Below are 18,165 nucleotides of genomic sequence, written 5' to 3'. Positions count from 1 at the left end.
CACCGCAAGTTTCCTTCGACCAGCAGGAGACTATCGTCAGCATAAGCCACGATGTAATACCCGCTGGGCAACCTCAGCCGTAGGAGAGAATCAAACTCCACCACCCACAAGAAAGGACCCAACACGCTGCCCTAGCGACATCTCCTACACAGCGTCTTGCCAACCTCATGGCTGCCCTCGCGGAGCAGCACATCCCGATGACTGAAGTAACTTTGCATAACTTGCAATTCACTTACAGTACATTCTGTTTTTTGGAGTTGGTAAATAGCAGAAGGCCCCCAATAAATTATTAAATGCACTGGAAATGTCCAGGAAAATCCCCAGGACATATTTCGTCTCACTGGTCGTTACCATACTCATCACACGGAGTATGGCGTCCTCAGTAGCCTTTCCGTGATGAAACCCGTACTGATTCTCCATCAACAATCTTTGCAAGGTTAACCTCTCATTTGTATTCAGATACCCTAATCTTCCAACTGCTATTCGATCTATTTCACATTCAGATAGTTTACTAGTTCCTTCTCCACCCCAAAATTATGAGTTTGAAGTAGAACATGCAGTCAGTGTCGAAGAAGAACCCAACAAGCCTTCCACATACCATGACTCTGATTCTGATGAAAAAAGATGATAAACCGCACAGACTAAGTCAAGTGGAATTGAGTGATCTCATTTGAGACCTTGATTCGTCAAAGGAGAAGGCAGAACTTCCAAGGTCAAGACTACAGCAATGGAATCTCCTCCAATGTGATATCAGAGTCTCACAGTATAGACATTGTCATAGGGATCTGCTTTCTTTTTTTGAGAAGAAAAGCAATCTTGTTGTTTGTTGCAAAGTTAATAGCTTGAGGAAATGTTTGAATTTGAATCACGATCCAGCTGATTGGAAGTTATTCATAGAGCCCTCCAAGCTTAGTCTGAAAGCTGTGTTACTTCACAACGGCAACCATCTTTCTTCTATTCCTGTAGGTCATGCAGTTCACATGAAGGAGACTTATGCAAACATAATAATCCTCCTAGACTCAGTCAAATATGCTGAACACAAGTGGAAAATCTGTGGCGATCTAAGAGTCATTGCTGTACTCTTAGGAATGCAACTGTAGGACACTAAATACTGCTGCTTTATATGTATGTCGTACAGTAGGGATAGGGAATCACATTATATTCAAGCAGGCTGGCCTACAAGAACTCTTAAATCTAGCGAGAGAAATGTCCTTGCCAAACCTTTTGTGGTCCTAGAAGTCATTCTTCTTCCACCCCTTCGTATAAAACTGGGTTTGATGAAATATTTTTTATGAACCGGGAAGAACAGGCCTTTAAGTATTTGAGATATAAATTTCCTACATTAAGTGATGCCAAAAGTTAAGGAAGGTATTTTTGTTGGGCCACAAATTTGACAACTTGTAAAGATCCTGTGTTTGACTGAATTTTGAAGAGAAAAGAAAAGGAAGCTTGAGAAGCCTTATTATTTGTATTGACTAATAATTCTTGAAGAAGATCTACATCAAAGTGTAAGTTGTGAGCCAACTATGATCAATGAGAAATTTGTAAAAGTTGTACAATATATGAACATAAAACAAAAGTTCAAAAAGGTTTCTGAGAAATTTGTTCTTTGGTAACCTGATGCAGTTCCTGGTGGTGTTTAATGCTTTCAACAACTTGAATTCCATGCAGAGATTCATTTGTGGCATTTGTTCAGTTTTGTTGAGCTCACTGAAATTATGAGACAGGCTGAGGGATACCACTTTATTGATGTATAGAATAATCTTCATGTAGGAGAACTTACTATGCAGAAATTGTAAATTCCTGATTCTAGTAGATTAGATCTTACTGGTCCATTTGCTGCATCTATAAGTATTTTTCCAACTATAAAGCAGGTTAATGAATACAATGAAAGAATTTCATTGTATTTATTTGGAAAAAGCAGTTTATATATACACAATCCACAGATGAATTGACAGCAATCAATGCTGTCAATTCATCTGTGGAAATGAAAACATATGGCCAGATTCTAAATCAAACATCTGTTCCAACTGATCTAAGTCAATGCAATGGGATTGTAGCTCAACTGAAATTGGCATCAGTTGGAGAGTTGTATTACAACTCAACATAAACATCAATAAAGGGCTTGTAAATGGGGCAATGGTACTGTCCGGCAGCTAGTATGGCCAGTACCTCATCATGACCAGTTGCAAGAGGATAATTAGTTAGCACCATATTTACTGAATTTGATGATAGCAGCATTGTTTTACAATGAACCAAATGTGGGAGTATATGGGTAATGCATTTCCATAGAATATGATATACTTAGTGCTGTCTGAAAAATTATAAAAAACTAATATCATTGCGCATAAACTTCAAGGTATGACATTACATAAAACAGTGGATTCCTAGGTAGGACCTGTCCTGAGCCCCAGGAATTGGGCATTACTATAAGTCCATTCATAGGAATTTGCTGCAAATGATATGGGTGCTGGCAGTTTAATTTTATCTATTTTAAGGGCCCCACTACACTTTTTACATTTGATGACACAAAATTATTATTATATGAAAGTGAAGCATTTATTTTCCTAATATTATATAAAACATTATAACATTCAGATTAAAACATTGTCGAACCCGGGAAGCCGAGACGCTACCACTTGCGCCACAGAGACCGGCACCTAACCTTAATCTGAAATTTTATCTTTTTTATTATCTTATTTCATTTCAGTTTACAGGTCAATTTTATATTTAATAATTTTCATGATTATTGATATTAGTAAATATTAAAAATTTGTAGTGGCACTGATATAACAGAATAGCACTGAAAAAATTATACACGTAATATTAAAAATTATTTTTATTTTGTAAAATAATTATTAAGAGAAACATTATTAATTAAACATTAACATAGTTTTTCTTTTGTTAAATCTTTTAATGTACAATGTTGTGTGTACAATTAATTAATCATTTCAAATATACATAATTATAATAATATTGTAATGTATATTATATATATATATATAATTACATACTGTAATCTAAAATATACTTTAATCACCTTAATAATTAACCACACGTTCTTATCTGTACACTCTTATATAATCGTATTATCTTTATTTATTTTTTTTTTTTAAATATTTTCTTATATTAAGTTAATTTCCTCCAACAATCTCAAGAAATGAATACATTTATTTTTATATCTTATAAACAGTCTGTGTTCTTTTTATAAAATATCAATGTTCAGTTGGACATACATCATGTGTACACACACACACACACACACACACACAGTCATACACAACAAACAAACTACACATACATAAAATTAAACATAGAAAATAATTATTTTTAATAACTAATATTACATTAATATACAGATGAACAGACATGACTAGGAAAATTTGATCATCAAGAGATTAAACATACATACAAGAAAATACAAACAGCAAATCACATTATAAAACTCAAACAGAACTTCATGATTTAGTTTATTAACATGTACTCATCTAACAGCAAGTAGTGCATGGCTAGGTTCATGATTAAATGAGAGGTATGATAGATAGAATTTAATTTTGTAAAAATGAAAATAAATTGTTAAAATATTCATATTACACTATGAATGACTTAAGTTCTTCCTGCTGCGATGAACATAGATATGTCTGACCTGGTATTAAGCTGCACATGCTGATGAATCATAAAGTTGCCTAAAACAAGCTTAAAGGGTAGTGTTGCTTCATAATTCTAATCAACATTCTTATAGCTAGGTAACTCATGATCTTATAATGAAGGACTTGTATGTATAACTAATTCTTGCGTTTATGGGATAGTCAAGCTAAAAATATAAATTATGGTTGAAGTCTAGCTAAAAATGATAATTCTCTATCCTGTACTGTAAAATGTTAAATATATTCCAATAGTTAATTTTCAAAATGTTATTTTATAAAACTGGGGTTTATGAATAATTTTGGGTAATGAAGGGATAAAGATCACAAAGAAGGATTTACATGTGTAACAGAAGCTTTTCTGTATTAAAGGAAAAAACATTCACTGTTTCCCAAATTAGAAAACAGTTTAATGATCAAACATTTGATAATGCATTGAAAAATTCTCAGGAGTTACTCCAATGGACATTGTTTAATATGATATTTTATGGGAACAAAAAGGTAAATAACAGTAATAAATATATATTTATATTTTTAATTGAAAATGTAATTAACAACAATAATCTAGTCTGTTGATATTAACAATTCATTTTCTATCTTCCTACTTTTACTTTTTTTGCCAAATTTAAGTGCTTTGTAAGTGGTAATCTTGGTTTCAGCAAGATATGAGTAATAACCAATAAGTGAGATCCATTTTTAAATATTGTTACTTCATTATTGTCGTCACAAAGGTGTGCGATGCCAACATCATTAAACTGAATTGATTTTGTTAATTTACTAACGCACTGATGCCTTTTCCCTACATTTATGTGTTGCATACACTTCATCATGTGTTTATAGTAACTAAGAAAATCAAGATGCCTGATGAATGGGAAATTCAAGCTGTAACTGTTTCTTGAAGAAAGATTAAATAAGCTGAGATTCATCTTAAAATTTTTTGTTTATTTAGAGCTTGTGAATTATGATTTAATGGTAAGTAGGTGGCAGATGGCTGCAACTCTCTAATGAAGGTTGCAAAAATGTGCACAATTATGAACAGAGCAGGTTACTATCTTTAGTGGATGAGAATTTGATGGATGCAATTGAAGAGAAGATTACAGAGAACAGACAATTCAATATGATGTCATCCTCCCTCCATTTTTTAGAAATTTTATGTTTTTTCTTTATGCAATTATATCTAAGAAGGTGAATTATTAGAATATTTTGAGTACACAATTGGGTGCCAAAGGTGCTTATGGAACAACACAAAAAGGAGTAACAGTGGAATAAGTTGCCTTTATCACGTGATACAAAAGGCAATAACTTCTTGAGCCTTATAGTTTTGTTGACAAAACATGGGTACTGCACACAACCCCTGAATCAATATAACAGTCCATAGAGTGGAAGCACACTTCACTGCAACAAAAATGAGATTCAAGCAGTTGCTTTCAATTTGTAAGATCATGTGGACATTGCTTTGGGGCAGAAAATGAGTTTACTTCTGGACTTATTGCCTCAAGGCTCCACAATCAATGCGAAAGTCTGTTGTGAAGGCTTCTATTTTGATTGATGCTTAAGAAATTGCATTATGTAATCCAGAATAAGAGATGTGACATGCTACCTGGGCATTGTGTTGATTCATGACAATGCCTGCTCACACTCTGTTTCTGCAACACAAAATCCCCTCATGACCTTTGAATAGAGACCATTTGATCATCCCACCTTCAGTCCAGACATTGCACCAAGCATCTGTTCTAGCATCTAAAATTCTTCCTTAGTGGCTGGTGACATTTCCATGATTATGAGGTCAAACAAATTGTTATTATAAGGTTTGTATCTCAGATGGTAGCTTTCTGTGACAAAGAAGTACAACATCCAGTGCCCCACTATAAGTGCCTCAACAGCAGTGGAAACTATGTAGAAACATAATGTAGGGTAATTCAAATAGAAATAGAAATGTTTTGTAGATATATCCTTTGTTTCTTTTCCTTTTACAATCTATTGAAACTTGCTTTCTGGATATCCACTGTAAATGGGAGCAATTTCCAAACTTTTTTGTTCGTGTTCCCTTAAGACGAAAGTAATCATAATTTATAACCCATATAATATAATATGTTTGTGTGTGTGTATGTGCACATGCATGTCTAGTCAAAAATTAAATTACTTATTATTAATACTACTTCTTCGGTATACCCCCGAGTATCACTTTGCATACACCTGGGGTACACATACCTCCATTAGGAAACCACTGATATTTGCCAAAGGAAATGTTATCAAGGTAGGTGATGTGAATCTACTGACTATTGCTGTTTTTATAAACAGATGCCATAACAGGAACAGGTAGGATTATAAATAGAGAAAAGGATCCTTTAGATGAGAAAGACTTCAATTAATAAAAAAAGATAATAGTATATTTTAATTTTATTTACTACCATTTCATTTCTTAATTTTGTAATTGTTACAAATATCAATAAACTTGCTGTAGTGAGTTTATGGATTATAAAACTTCCTTTATTAAATATTGTGATCCCAAATTGGCATTTAAAATTGATTTTTTTTCTTAAAGATCATAACGAAAACCCCAAGAATGATAGGGAAAGTTAATATGATTTTCAGATTTCAGATTCAGCTTATAAAAAATATCAAAACTCTTTTTCTTACTTGTTTTTCTATTTCTTTCTTTTATACTTATAGATCAGTATAGGAAAAAAATCGTTAGTTATAGCCAAATTAATAATATTGGGTAAAGTCTACCATATTAATTCGCTTTGTTTTCTCGCTGAAAAAAATTTAAACACCCATTATTTGATAAGCTTGTTTGCACACAGATTTGTCTGTACATTTTCATAATACAGGTTTGTCAATATCAGTGATGAGAAGGTTGAACAATTATCAAGTAATCTGTTTCTAGTAATAAATAAACTGAAGGTCTATGAATTATTGTATTGAGAAGTAGTTTTCTGCAGTAAAATTGCTCTTGAAAGTAAGCACACATAATATATTAAATTTCATTATTTTTTTATGATATATTATTATTTAAGAATTGAAAAAATAGAATGCAATATCTTGAATTGATGAAGAATGCGATATCTTATGACAGAGTAATATGAAACAAAGAATCAAACAACTAATAATATTCTAACAGTTAAGATCACGAAAACAAATTAGGAACATATTTAATCAATGAGCAGTTTAAAAAAAAAAAAATAATCCTCTCCTAGGTTTTTGTAAATAAAGAGTATCAGCAAAATTTTAACTTTTAATTACTGAAATTTATAGTAAATAATTATATTCCTTGAGGAAAAGTTTCTAAAGTGATATAAAATACTCCAAGAATGATGATCTTTATTCAGAAATAAAAAAAAAGAAATGATTTCTAAAAATTTTGTAAAATATAAAGAAGCTACTCGAAAGGTAAAAAGTGAAAGTAACATACGAGGTGTGACAATAAAGTAATGAGTCTGATTTTTCTTTGCAAGATGTGGCAACCCTGCAGCTTGCGTAGGCACACCATCTTTGACCTTGGTCTATAAGCTACTTCTAGTCCAAGCGGCACTTTGATGCAACTGCTCAGTTGTGAGTTGTGCTGTAATCAGTGAACACGTGTTTGTGTCTCTGGTCACAGAAATGAAACCGCAAAATATTGCGCAGCGGTATGCCATTTCTTTTTGCGTTAAATTGGGTTGAAACGCGACGACAACTTACGGTAAGCTTCAGAAGGCTTTTGGAGAGGAGGTTATGTCAAGAGCTCAAGTTTTTCGGTGGCATAAAATTTTTAGTGAAGGCAGAACGAATGTTGAAGATGAAGACCGCAGTGGTCGACCATCAACCTCACGGACAGATGTCAACTTGACCAGGGTGCGTGAAATCGTATTATCTGATCGAAGATTATCCGTGAAAATGATTGCAGAAGAACTCAACATCAATCGAGAAACGGTTTGTCTAATATTAACTGAAGATCTTGGTATGAGAAAGATTTGTGCAAAAATGGTCCCCAAAAATCTCACACAACAACAGCGAGAAACACGGAAAAATGTGACAGCCAGCAAACGGAAATCAATCCAGATTTGTTGAGCCGTATTATCACTGGTGATGAAGGTTGGTTTTTACAATACGATCCAGAGACAAAACGCCAAAGTTCGCAATGGTGCTCAAAGGGATCACCCAGACCAAATAAAGCTCGCATGTCAAAGTCAAAAGTGAAATGCATGCTTGTGTGCTTCTTCGATTCCAAGGGAATTGTTCATAAAGAGTGGGTGCCTCCTGGACAAACAGTTAACCAATATTTCTACAAAGAAATTTTAGAAAGACTTTGTAAACGAGTTCTTCGTGTCCGTGCCAACATTGCTGATAATTGGATTCTGCATCACGATAATGCGCCATCCCATACTGCTCTGTCAGTACAGCAATTTTTAACCTCAAAACAAATTTCAGTACTACCACAGCCACCTTATTCACCAGATATCGCTCCGTGCGACTTTTTTCTATTTCCAAGAGTCAAAATGACCTGGTGTCAAGGGACACCATTTTCAAACAACACAAGATGTCCAAAAAGCTGTGACGAGGGACACAAACACGTGTTCACTTATTACAGCACAACTCACGACTGAGCATTTGCATCAATGTGCCACTTGGACTAGAAGTAGCTTATAGACCAAGGTCAAAGATGGTGTGCCTACGCAAGCTGCAGGGTTGCCACATCTTGCAAAGAAAAACCAGTCTCATTACTTTATTGTCGCACCTCGTATATTAGTACAAATAATTACAGGGAATTCTGGCTAAAAGAGTTTTCAAATTCAGAGCACCAATCCTAAATTATTTACTTTCTTAGAATTACTCATAAATGTAACAGAAGTTTCCATCATGTAATTTGACAGACTTTTTAAAAAAACCAAAAAATCATATTTTATATCATTGAATTTTCTTCATAAATCACAACTTTTATGGGACTAACTACAATTGTCATATCATTCAACAAATGTGTAAAAACATGTAGTCACTAATCTGTAGGAAAACTGTGTTTCAGCAGTAAAAAGAAATCAGTTTAAAAACTTGTAGTGTTTTTTTTTGTTACTAAGATTACTACAAATGTGCAATTTCTGCTATTAAAGAAAAAAACAAAAAATTTATATTCTAAAAATATAAGACAACACAACTAGTTTTGTGTTCTATAGCATAATACTATGCTTATGTTAAACGACTTTACTATTATACTACTTTTAATAAATTACTGATTCATCTAAAATCAAAATCTAAAATATCTCTGATCTGTTTATTTAAATTATGTTCATAAATAAAATACTTCCTTTTTACAGAGCAATGTTACTTGGTTGGTGAATTTGTAATAATTAAACCTGAATTATCGGCATATTTATTTAACAACTATATAAATATGTACTCAGATATTTAGCAATTATTATCCAAAGATTATTTTATTTTGTATTGACTTTATTTATTTTTCTAATTACATTATTACCATTTTTATGTATTAATAAGGAGTAATCTCTTCTTCCTTTTTTGGGATATATAGTAACACTGTGGTGATCAAAGTTTTTTACTGTTGTTTCCCTTGATCCTTCAAAAACAATCTGGAAAAGTCCTCCATTTTTTATATCTGTGGTACAATATACCATGGTACAATCTACCATGGTACAATCTACCATTATCATTTTAAACAGGAACAAAAACCAGCTGTTTGGGAACAACATCCAGCATTAAAGGAGAGGTTTATGTAACTAATCATTAAGTATATACATAAAAAATTATTTTATTCTAATAATAATTTTAAGCTATAGAACTATTATGGTTTGTTAATTTTTATACAAGGGTATTTTGTAAATTGAAAGCTGAAAAAATTGAGGTAAGTACAGATGAAATTGTTCTGTACCTTCCCTCTTGATTGAGGCAGGCTGCATGTTGTATATGATTTTAAAATAATTTTTAACATACAGAACAATTCTTTTGATTAAATACAGTACAGAAATTATATTCACAACAGATCGTATAACTTAAATTAAATTCAATAAAATTCTGTTCATGATCAATCTTTAATGCTCACACACCTTGAAGCATGATTATTATAAAATATAACTTATTAAGATGAAATCTACTTTACTTTATTATTATACTCTTAGACTCTTGGCTACAAGGAGAATAAAATGATAAAAGAAGAAATGCCAGACTCTTGCTAGAAATTACAGCTTTGATTTTTGACCCAAAAGCCAGCATTTGCACTTTCAACATGGATATAAAATTAAAAAAAGATAAATGATGCTAATAATCTTTATTCCTAAGATTCTACTAAATTTTCTACAAAATAAAATAAAAATTATAATTATATCTGAATATATGTGTGTGCATAATTTTGGAATACTTTAAAAGCTTAAGTAATCGTTTGTTGTCATTTTAAAACCTGTTTCATCTTTTATTTGTAGTGCTTATGGAGAAGTAGTGATAGGTTGAGGTCTCTCATGGAGTATAAGCAGACTTAGGTTATGACAAGATGGTGTTGCACTTTATAAAGTTGACTATCTAATCAGAAAGTTATGCTTACCCAGAACTCCAATCATCATCCAACAATTGTTTAAAATTTACAAAAAATTATTTTGGATCTTCATGAATATTTTTTTTTTTTTGCTTTTACTATATATACTTACTTCTAATGATAAAAAATTTCTTCTTACGATTATTACAATGTAGAAAAACAATTAAAATTTTTCTGTTGTTTCTTGCAAAAACTTTGAAGAATAAATATCAGTCCATCTGTGAATTTATTAAAAAAAAAAATCAATAAAACTATAACTTTGGAAAAAGGTAGAAAATAGCTGAGAAACAGACATTTTTTTAAAAATAAAATCGTCTAGAAAGGTGATTTTCTATAAGACACAACATTTTTCCATGTTGTAGTGTTTGTAGAGAGAAATTAAAAAAAAATGTATTAACCATGTGGAAGGCGAAAGAAACAGTTGACAGCATTGCTCCATTCATGAAAATTTTTCAGTAGTGAAAAAATATTTTTCATGATTTCACAAACAAATGGAACAAGGCGTGTTTTAACAAAACATACAAGAAAAATTTTAATCATTGTAAAACCTTGGCTATTATTATTTAAACAGATAAAAAAAAAACTGGTTCGATCTACATCAACATATAATATTAAAGCACAGTTTTACCCTGATGTGTTATATTATTTAATGCTTGTTTACAGTTCTCCTAACCTGTTTAACGCTTACACAATGCAAAGTGCCTAGCGTTGTACTACAAATTTGCATAAGCATAAATTTAGGTGAGACTAATAAAAATCTCCTTCAGTTTCATCTAAATATTTTGAAAAAATTTTCAGCATATTTATAAAAATTTGATAATAAATTCTATAACAAATAAAAATGAACAGCTGAATTTTTTGGCTGAACAGATTAACAAAAATGTTGGAATAAATTTCTTTAAAATCAAATATTATGTATTCAGTGCAATATCTTGTAATGTCAATTTTCTTATGAATTATTTTAAAAAAAGTTTAATTAAGAAATGTAATGAGAATATTTCAATAATAAGTTTTTTGTTGCTAATAAAAATAAAAAAATCTGATGAATGTTAACTGAGATACAAGAAAACGAAATTGATAAAAAGTGCATTGTTAAATTTTTCCTAAGATAATATTGCACTGGCAGTAATAATATGAAGGAATGTTGTAAACAGGAACACAGAATAAATAAAATTACATTTCATACAAAATTTTATATTTGGAAAATTTTTGTTTTAAACACAAAAATATTAGTTTTGCTTAGGTAATTATTTGACATAAAATAATGACAAAAATTTATTTATGTTTGTAGTCGTATCAGGACGCATTGTATCAAAACAAAAATGCTGTTCTCTAATCTAATTAATAAATAATTAAACAATGGAAAAAACTTTATAGGTCACCTGTCAAAAAGAAATGCATTAAAAAATTATTCAACTTTTTTTTAATGGAAACAAATATTTAGTGATGCAGGAGTAGGACTAGATGTTGATAGATCTGTGTATCAGCCAATTGGCAAAGTTAAACGAAAAGTTAAAGGTTTAATAAACCTTTATTAAACATCTAGTAAACTGGGCACAATGATTACAGTAAATATCTACGATGATCAGACTATAACTGTATTGTAATTGAACCACATTATACAAAATTTTCTTGAAAATAATTACCATAATACCTATTTACTACAAAGGGTTAAAATTTTACTTGCAAACTTAAAAAAAAACCATTGACCATCTGTGGATCCACACTGAGTGTTAGACTGGTTAGTTCATACTTTCAGCCAGACTTAATTAATTATCAAAGGATTAGTACTAAAATTTGAATTAGAACATATACTAAATTGAATTTTGTTAAGTATTACCAACAACAGCAATGTATAATAATAAGTAAGTACAAGAATTAATGAAAGTTACATAAGAATAACATTAATTTTAATTACCCAGTATGAAAAAAATAAGATAAATAAATAAAAAAACTTAAACACATGATAATCCCACACTTTCACTCCCACTTGCTACTTTAACACAAGCATCTTTACTTTTATTTAGCTCATCGCATATTCTATTTAAACTGTTTACTAAATAATGTAATTCGAGTTGTTTTTGTTGTGTTTGTTGCGATAGGCCTAAATTAATATTATCTATATCATTATCATTATCACAAGTACTCACTAAGTTTTGTCACACTCTTAATTCATCCATTGTTTTTACTTGTTTACGTGATAATGTACCACCACCTTGTCCTGGATGTGTATTAATTAATTGTATACTACCGTGAGGTGCTAATAAAGGTTGTGTTTCTGGAGGCTGTGTCAATGTCGTTTTCATTTCTGGCGGTTTTGGTGTTTTTGGTGGTGGAGGAGGTCTTGGAACTGTATTACTATTATCAGCAAACTCTGGAGGTGGTTGGCGATGATGATGTGAACTTGGAGGCTGGAGTACTAATAATGATGGATCGTTATTCACAGATGAATTTTTTAAAATGGACGAAACATTTGTTGTGGGTGTTCTTGTTTCCATTATTTGAAGTAATTCTGTTGCACCTACAGGAAACAAATACATTAAAACAAAAAAATTATATTATCTTATACAACATTTAAATAAATACATTATATTATATAAATAAAATATGTTTATAAAAATGAATTATATTATTTTATACCACATTTAAATTACCTTTACAATCTACAAGGCGGAGAGTTTATTAGTTCCTCTCATGTGTGATGATAATAATATGCAGTCATACCTAATGCACCATGTATTAACTATTTTTTTAATTCTTCTTTTATATATTTTAAATGAGATTGATTGCTGTGGTCACTTGTCAGAAAAAATATATATTTATATATATGTTGGGAAACATATATACCTGGAAACTAAATATCCAGATCAAAAAAGAAAACCCTTCAAATTTATTGAAAGAAAATTGCATAGTTTGAGAAATCACAAGCTTCTATTTTTTATCAAGCTAAACTGATAAAAGTTCACTTGAAGAACCTTATCTCATAGCATTAAGAGTAGCTAAAATGTCCAAACTTCATACAGTCACAGAAAACCTCATACTGCCTGCTGCAATTGATATGGTCAAAGTTTTAATACGCAAGGAAGAAGCAAAAAATTGAAAAAATTCCTTTTTATAACGACACAATATCAAGGTGAATCAATGACATGGCTGTCGATGTTAGCGATCAGATAATTCAGCAAGTGAAATTAAGTGAATTTTTAATATTCAATTAGATGAATCAACAGATGTGGCAAACATTTCTCAGTTCTTATGTTTTGTGAGATATGAGTGCAATAGTGACAGATCAATCAAAGAAAGTATGTTGTTTTGCAAATCAGTATCTGGTCATGCAACAGGACAATGTCTTTTTGACTTATTTAAAGCTACTAAAAATTTTAACACAAATTGGACAAACTGTATTGCAGTATAATTGATGGTTTAAAGGCAATAACAGGAAAGAACAGAGGATTTCTGAAAAAAATTAAAAGATTGTCTTATACCAAGGGCGGAATGGACGCACTGCTTCCTTCAGACATCCTCTTATCACAAATAATATGCCGGAAAATTTCAAACAAATTCTTTATAAAGCTGTAAAGATGTTTGATTTTGTTTAAAGTCGGCCGTTAAAAAATAGGTTGTTTGCTAAACTGAGATGAAATGGGTGAAAGAAAAAATCTCTTCTTTTCCATAGAGAAGATAGATGATTATTTTGGGGGAAAGTTTTTACCTTGTTTTTGGAATTGAAAGGTGAATTAATAATATTTTCCCAAGATAAACAAGCATCATTCTCAATGTTTTTTTTTTTACAAAATAAGTAGTGTATGTTGCGGCTGGCTTACTTAGCTGATGTATTTTTACATTTAAACGACTTGAATGTGAATTTACAAGGACGTGATAAAAACACTTTATTAATGACAGACAAAATTCATGTTTTCATTAAGAAGCTTGGCATATGGATTATTCATTTTCAAATCAAAAGTTTTGGTGTTTCCACTCGCTTTAGATTTTATTGAGAAAAATTTGAATGAAAGACGTATTGTTCACCGCAACTTGGATATCATGAAGATACATTTGTGTGAGCTAAAAATTCAATTAACGGAGTATTTCCTGGAAGATAAAAATTATGTCTTGAAGAGATGGGTACTGATCCATTTAGTGAAAATGTTGTTGCAACTGCTAATTTATTAGTTAAGAATCACAACCAGCACATCAAAATATCTGCCGATAAAATGTTACAACTATAATTCATATCTCAAGATTTAGATACCTTTGACTTACTTGTTAAAGTGAATATGGAAATGTAATCAAGAAGTATTGAAAATATTAATTTCTTTCGCCAGATCTTACCTCTGTGAAAAGCTTTTTCATCTATGGTTGTGCTAAAAACTAAGTACAGGAATTGTTTTTCATTACTTGAAAACTATTTGCTTTTGTGTGTTTCTAACATAGATCCATGTATAGAGAAACTTTTAAATGAAAAACAAATGCAACTATCTCATTAATATATTTTCTTTACATGTGTACTTATAAATGTAAGATGTTTACAATAAATGATTTTTTTGTCATAAATATTATATTATTGTTTACATATAAAATTGTAGACTAATTTTGTGACCTCCAGGTTGAGAAATCTTGGAATCACCTAAGGTGATTCCAAGTGTTGTAGCACTATCAGATTGTAAAAACATCTAACCTGTCATATCCGTAATAAAATAATTTATTAGAGTATACAACTATTTAAAAATCAATAAAAATCAGAAAAAATTATTTAGAAAAAATTAGTAAAGTTTAGTTATATATGTTCAAAAAATTTAATGACACTATAATGCAGCTAAGAAAATTAATTTTAATATTCTGGGAAGATGTAAAGGCTACTACCGGTTGCCTTATTGCTTTGATTTACCAGTTGCCTTGATTTAGTACCCACTAAGTTACACCTAGGATACACTGCTGTATAGGTCTTGACATCTCCAGCACCAGTGTAGCAGGCTCAGATGTATGCCCACAAAACCCACAGAAGTGATGGGAAAGAGAGAATGAATGATAAGGAAAAAGAGAGTAGATAGGGAGAAATTATGGTCTATCCTTGTGAGAAACTGCAGTACATGATTTCACTTTGAGGAAACTTCCTCCAAGGCATTCTCCAAGTAGTGAGCCCCCAACTTGCCCATAATCTTTGGGAAGCTGTTGAATTTTTACTGAATGATTAACAATTTTGCTTTGATTAATTTAAGTACATACTGCAGAGAAAATTATTTCTGCTGTATAGTGTCACCCAAAGGAACAAGTTTGCTCATTATGATTAAGTCGAGATATCAAGTCAATTACAAAAAAATTGAACTCTGCTATGGAAGTTGTTTTGCTACAGTACATAGCCTCAACAGTTAATATTTCAATAAAAAAATTAATATATATAAATATATGTATATATACTATTAAGATCTCAGGCATGGTCCAGCACATATCTTAACAAAGAAGATGAAGTAGGTAAAAAAATGGCATACCCTTACCAGGAATCAAATTTGAGACCAGTTGAGTGTTAGATCACTCAAACCACATCATTTTTGAATGTATTTTATAAAAAGACTAAAAATCTTAAATTGACTTACAGAAGATTTATCACAAACAGAATATTTAAATTCAGTTTTGGAGATTTCACTGAATAAATCTTTTATTTAAATTTAAAGCAGTTAAATTCATTGTAAAGTTAATGATATATTAAAAGTGACCTGCAGCAGTTTGGAAGTAATATGCTACGGATTGGAAGCATAAGGTAATAAACAAGATTATAACCAATGCTGTTAGACTGACCTGTAAAAACAAGTATATAATATAACACCATACAATAGATATCTAAAGAAACATGGTAACTCGTAGAAAATTATCAATAATGATGACCGGTCACATCTTAAAAAATTTCTTGTTGTAGGAATTCATCTATTTGATCCATCTCAAAGCCACTAAACAAAACACCCCTGCCTCGGCTGTGATCTACTAGAAATATAGGATATCATTATTTTTACTATTTTTACAAGGTGATAGATATAAGCTACATTTTAATTTTAATAGATGATTATAGCATAAAGAAAATACTACTATTTATACTACTATTCAGTTCAATAAAGATAATAATAATAAATAAAGTTAGAACACTTAAATGATTTTCAATTAATTTTAATTAATTCATTTAATTCTCATTCAACTGTAAGCCAGAAATTTATGAAGTATTCTAATTAACCCTTTTAGTGCACTAATCCATGTAATGAAATTGAAAACTTTTACCGTGGTATTAGAGTGTTTATTGTATCTATATACTCCTTGTATTATCTACGAGTGGTCTTTAGAATAACTGTTATAGGAGTAAAAGAGAAGAGAAGATAACAAGAAAAGAGTAAAATAAGAAGTATTTTGATTTCAAACATGTAGTTAAGTGTGCTATAATAAATAATACCAATCTAAAACATCAAATAGCAACTTTTATACAAGACTGACTATTCAAATCAAAGAATTTAATCATTATTAAATACCATGTCAGCAATATATTATTACTTACGTTAAATTAAAAACTGATCAAATTTGTTGTTTATTAATTATCAAGTTATTTATTCAAATTAAATATTTTTAGATTATTCTGTTTATTTGTTATTGCATGTCCATGAAATGATAAAATGCAATTTAATAAAAGTTTTTGGTTAAATTTTCTAGTGTTAATAAAACAATAAATGTTACTACATTCTTTTTCTACTCTAGTGAAATTATAATAGTTTTTCTCAACCAATAAATAATTTAACATAATATTTAAATCATAATAAAAATAAATTGCCAGATAAATTTAAAATAGCTGTAGTGGCATTTTTAAAATTATAATAACTGTAAATAAATATATATTGAAAAACTAATAAGTCCTTTAAACAAAGGTCTTTTTTTGAAGAGTATTTAAAAATAAAAAAAAATAAAGAATTTTTTGAGGGTTGTTGAATGTCTCATTATATAAGGGCAACAATACCAAATGTAGAGAGTATAATCTAGAAATAAATAATAATATTAATAAAATTGAATAGGAAAAAATATAAATAAACATACAATCAACAGCTAAATTTTGAACATGAACTATTTATTGAAATTGGTACTCTTGCTAGCTGAAATGTTAACTATTAATTAAATCAGTTGGTCATGATAGCTATCATTTTTTATATATAATGATAGTAATGTATTGCTTAACAGAATTTTATAATCGATAATTAATTCAAGTATTTGAAAAGCTTACTATTAAAATTGCTTCTTTTTTTTATAAATTTTGCATTATATTCTAAATTCTATTAATATAAACCACGTAGTACAGAATATTGATATAATACATATCTTACCTTAATTTTATTGTGAAAGTATTCGTGGGATCCCACATTCTCAGTCATGATTGAAATATTTAATTAAACTGCATAATAAAACTTAAAAATACTAAAATAAACCACGTCCATGGTGTAACAGAGTATATTTGTTACGGGTAACAAATATATATATATAGTATTTAGTTTAAGTATATATAGTGTATATAGTACGTACATAGTATATATATATATATATATATTATAGTAAATATATATAGTATATTTGTTACATTACTGTAATAAACACAGTTTATTAACTAACATATGTGGTTTATTTTATTATATTTTATTTTTAATATGCCGTTTAATTAAATATTTCAATCATGAATGCGTATGCGGAATTCCATGAAGTACTTTCATAATGAAATTAAAGTTAAGATATGTCTTATCACAATATTCTGTACTGGTGGTCTACATTAATAGAATTTAAAATATAATTTAATAGTACACAGGAATAATATGAATCTTAAAAAGATAAATCTCAGTAAAATAAAATTTAGCTTTATAATGTCAAAACTCAAAGGGGCTGAAAAAAAAAAACATATTTATAGAGAAAATTCTAGCATGCAGGACAAGGATGTTTTAATTTCAGTTCAGACCATATTTTTTAGTTTCTTTTAAAAGTGTT

The 18,165-nt window shown here is 30.0% G+C and overlaps 1 protein-coding gene across 1 annotated transcript in view; it reads right to left on the bottom strand.

Moving 5' to 3' along the window:
* Positions 1-11,412: 11,412 nt before the first annotated feature.
* LOC142332959 (neuroligin-3-like) overlaps positions 11,413-18,165 on the bottom strand; it is a 290,961-nt gene continuing 284,208 nt past the window's right edge. The window contains exon 11 of the mRNA XM_075379678.1: positions 11,413-12,688. Within this exon, the coding sequence (XP_075235793.1) occupies positions 12,327-12,688 (362 nt within the window). The 3' untranslated portion in view covers positions 11,413-12,326. The remainder of the gene's footprint in view (positions 12,689-18,165) is intronic.

The sequence above is a fragment of the Lycorma delicatula genome, chromosome 12, assembly GCF_047948215.1.
Source record: "Lycorma delicatula isolate Av1 chromosome 12, ASM4794821v1, whole genome shotgun sequence".
NCBI classification, from domain to species: domain Eukaryota; kingdom Metazoa; phylum Arthropoda; class Insecta; order Hemiptera; family Fulgoridae; genus Lycorma; species Lycorma delicatula.
This window is presented reverse-complemented; position numbering and strand designations above follow the sequence as displayed.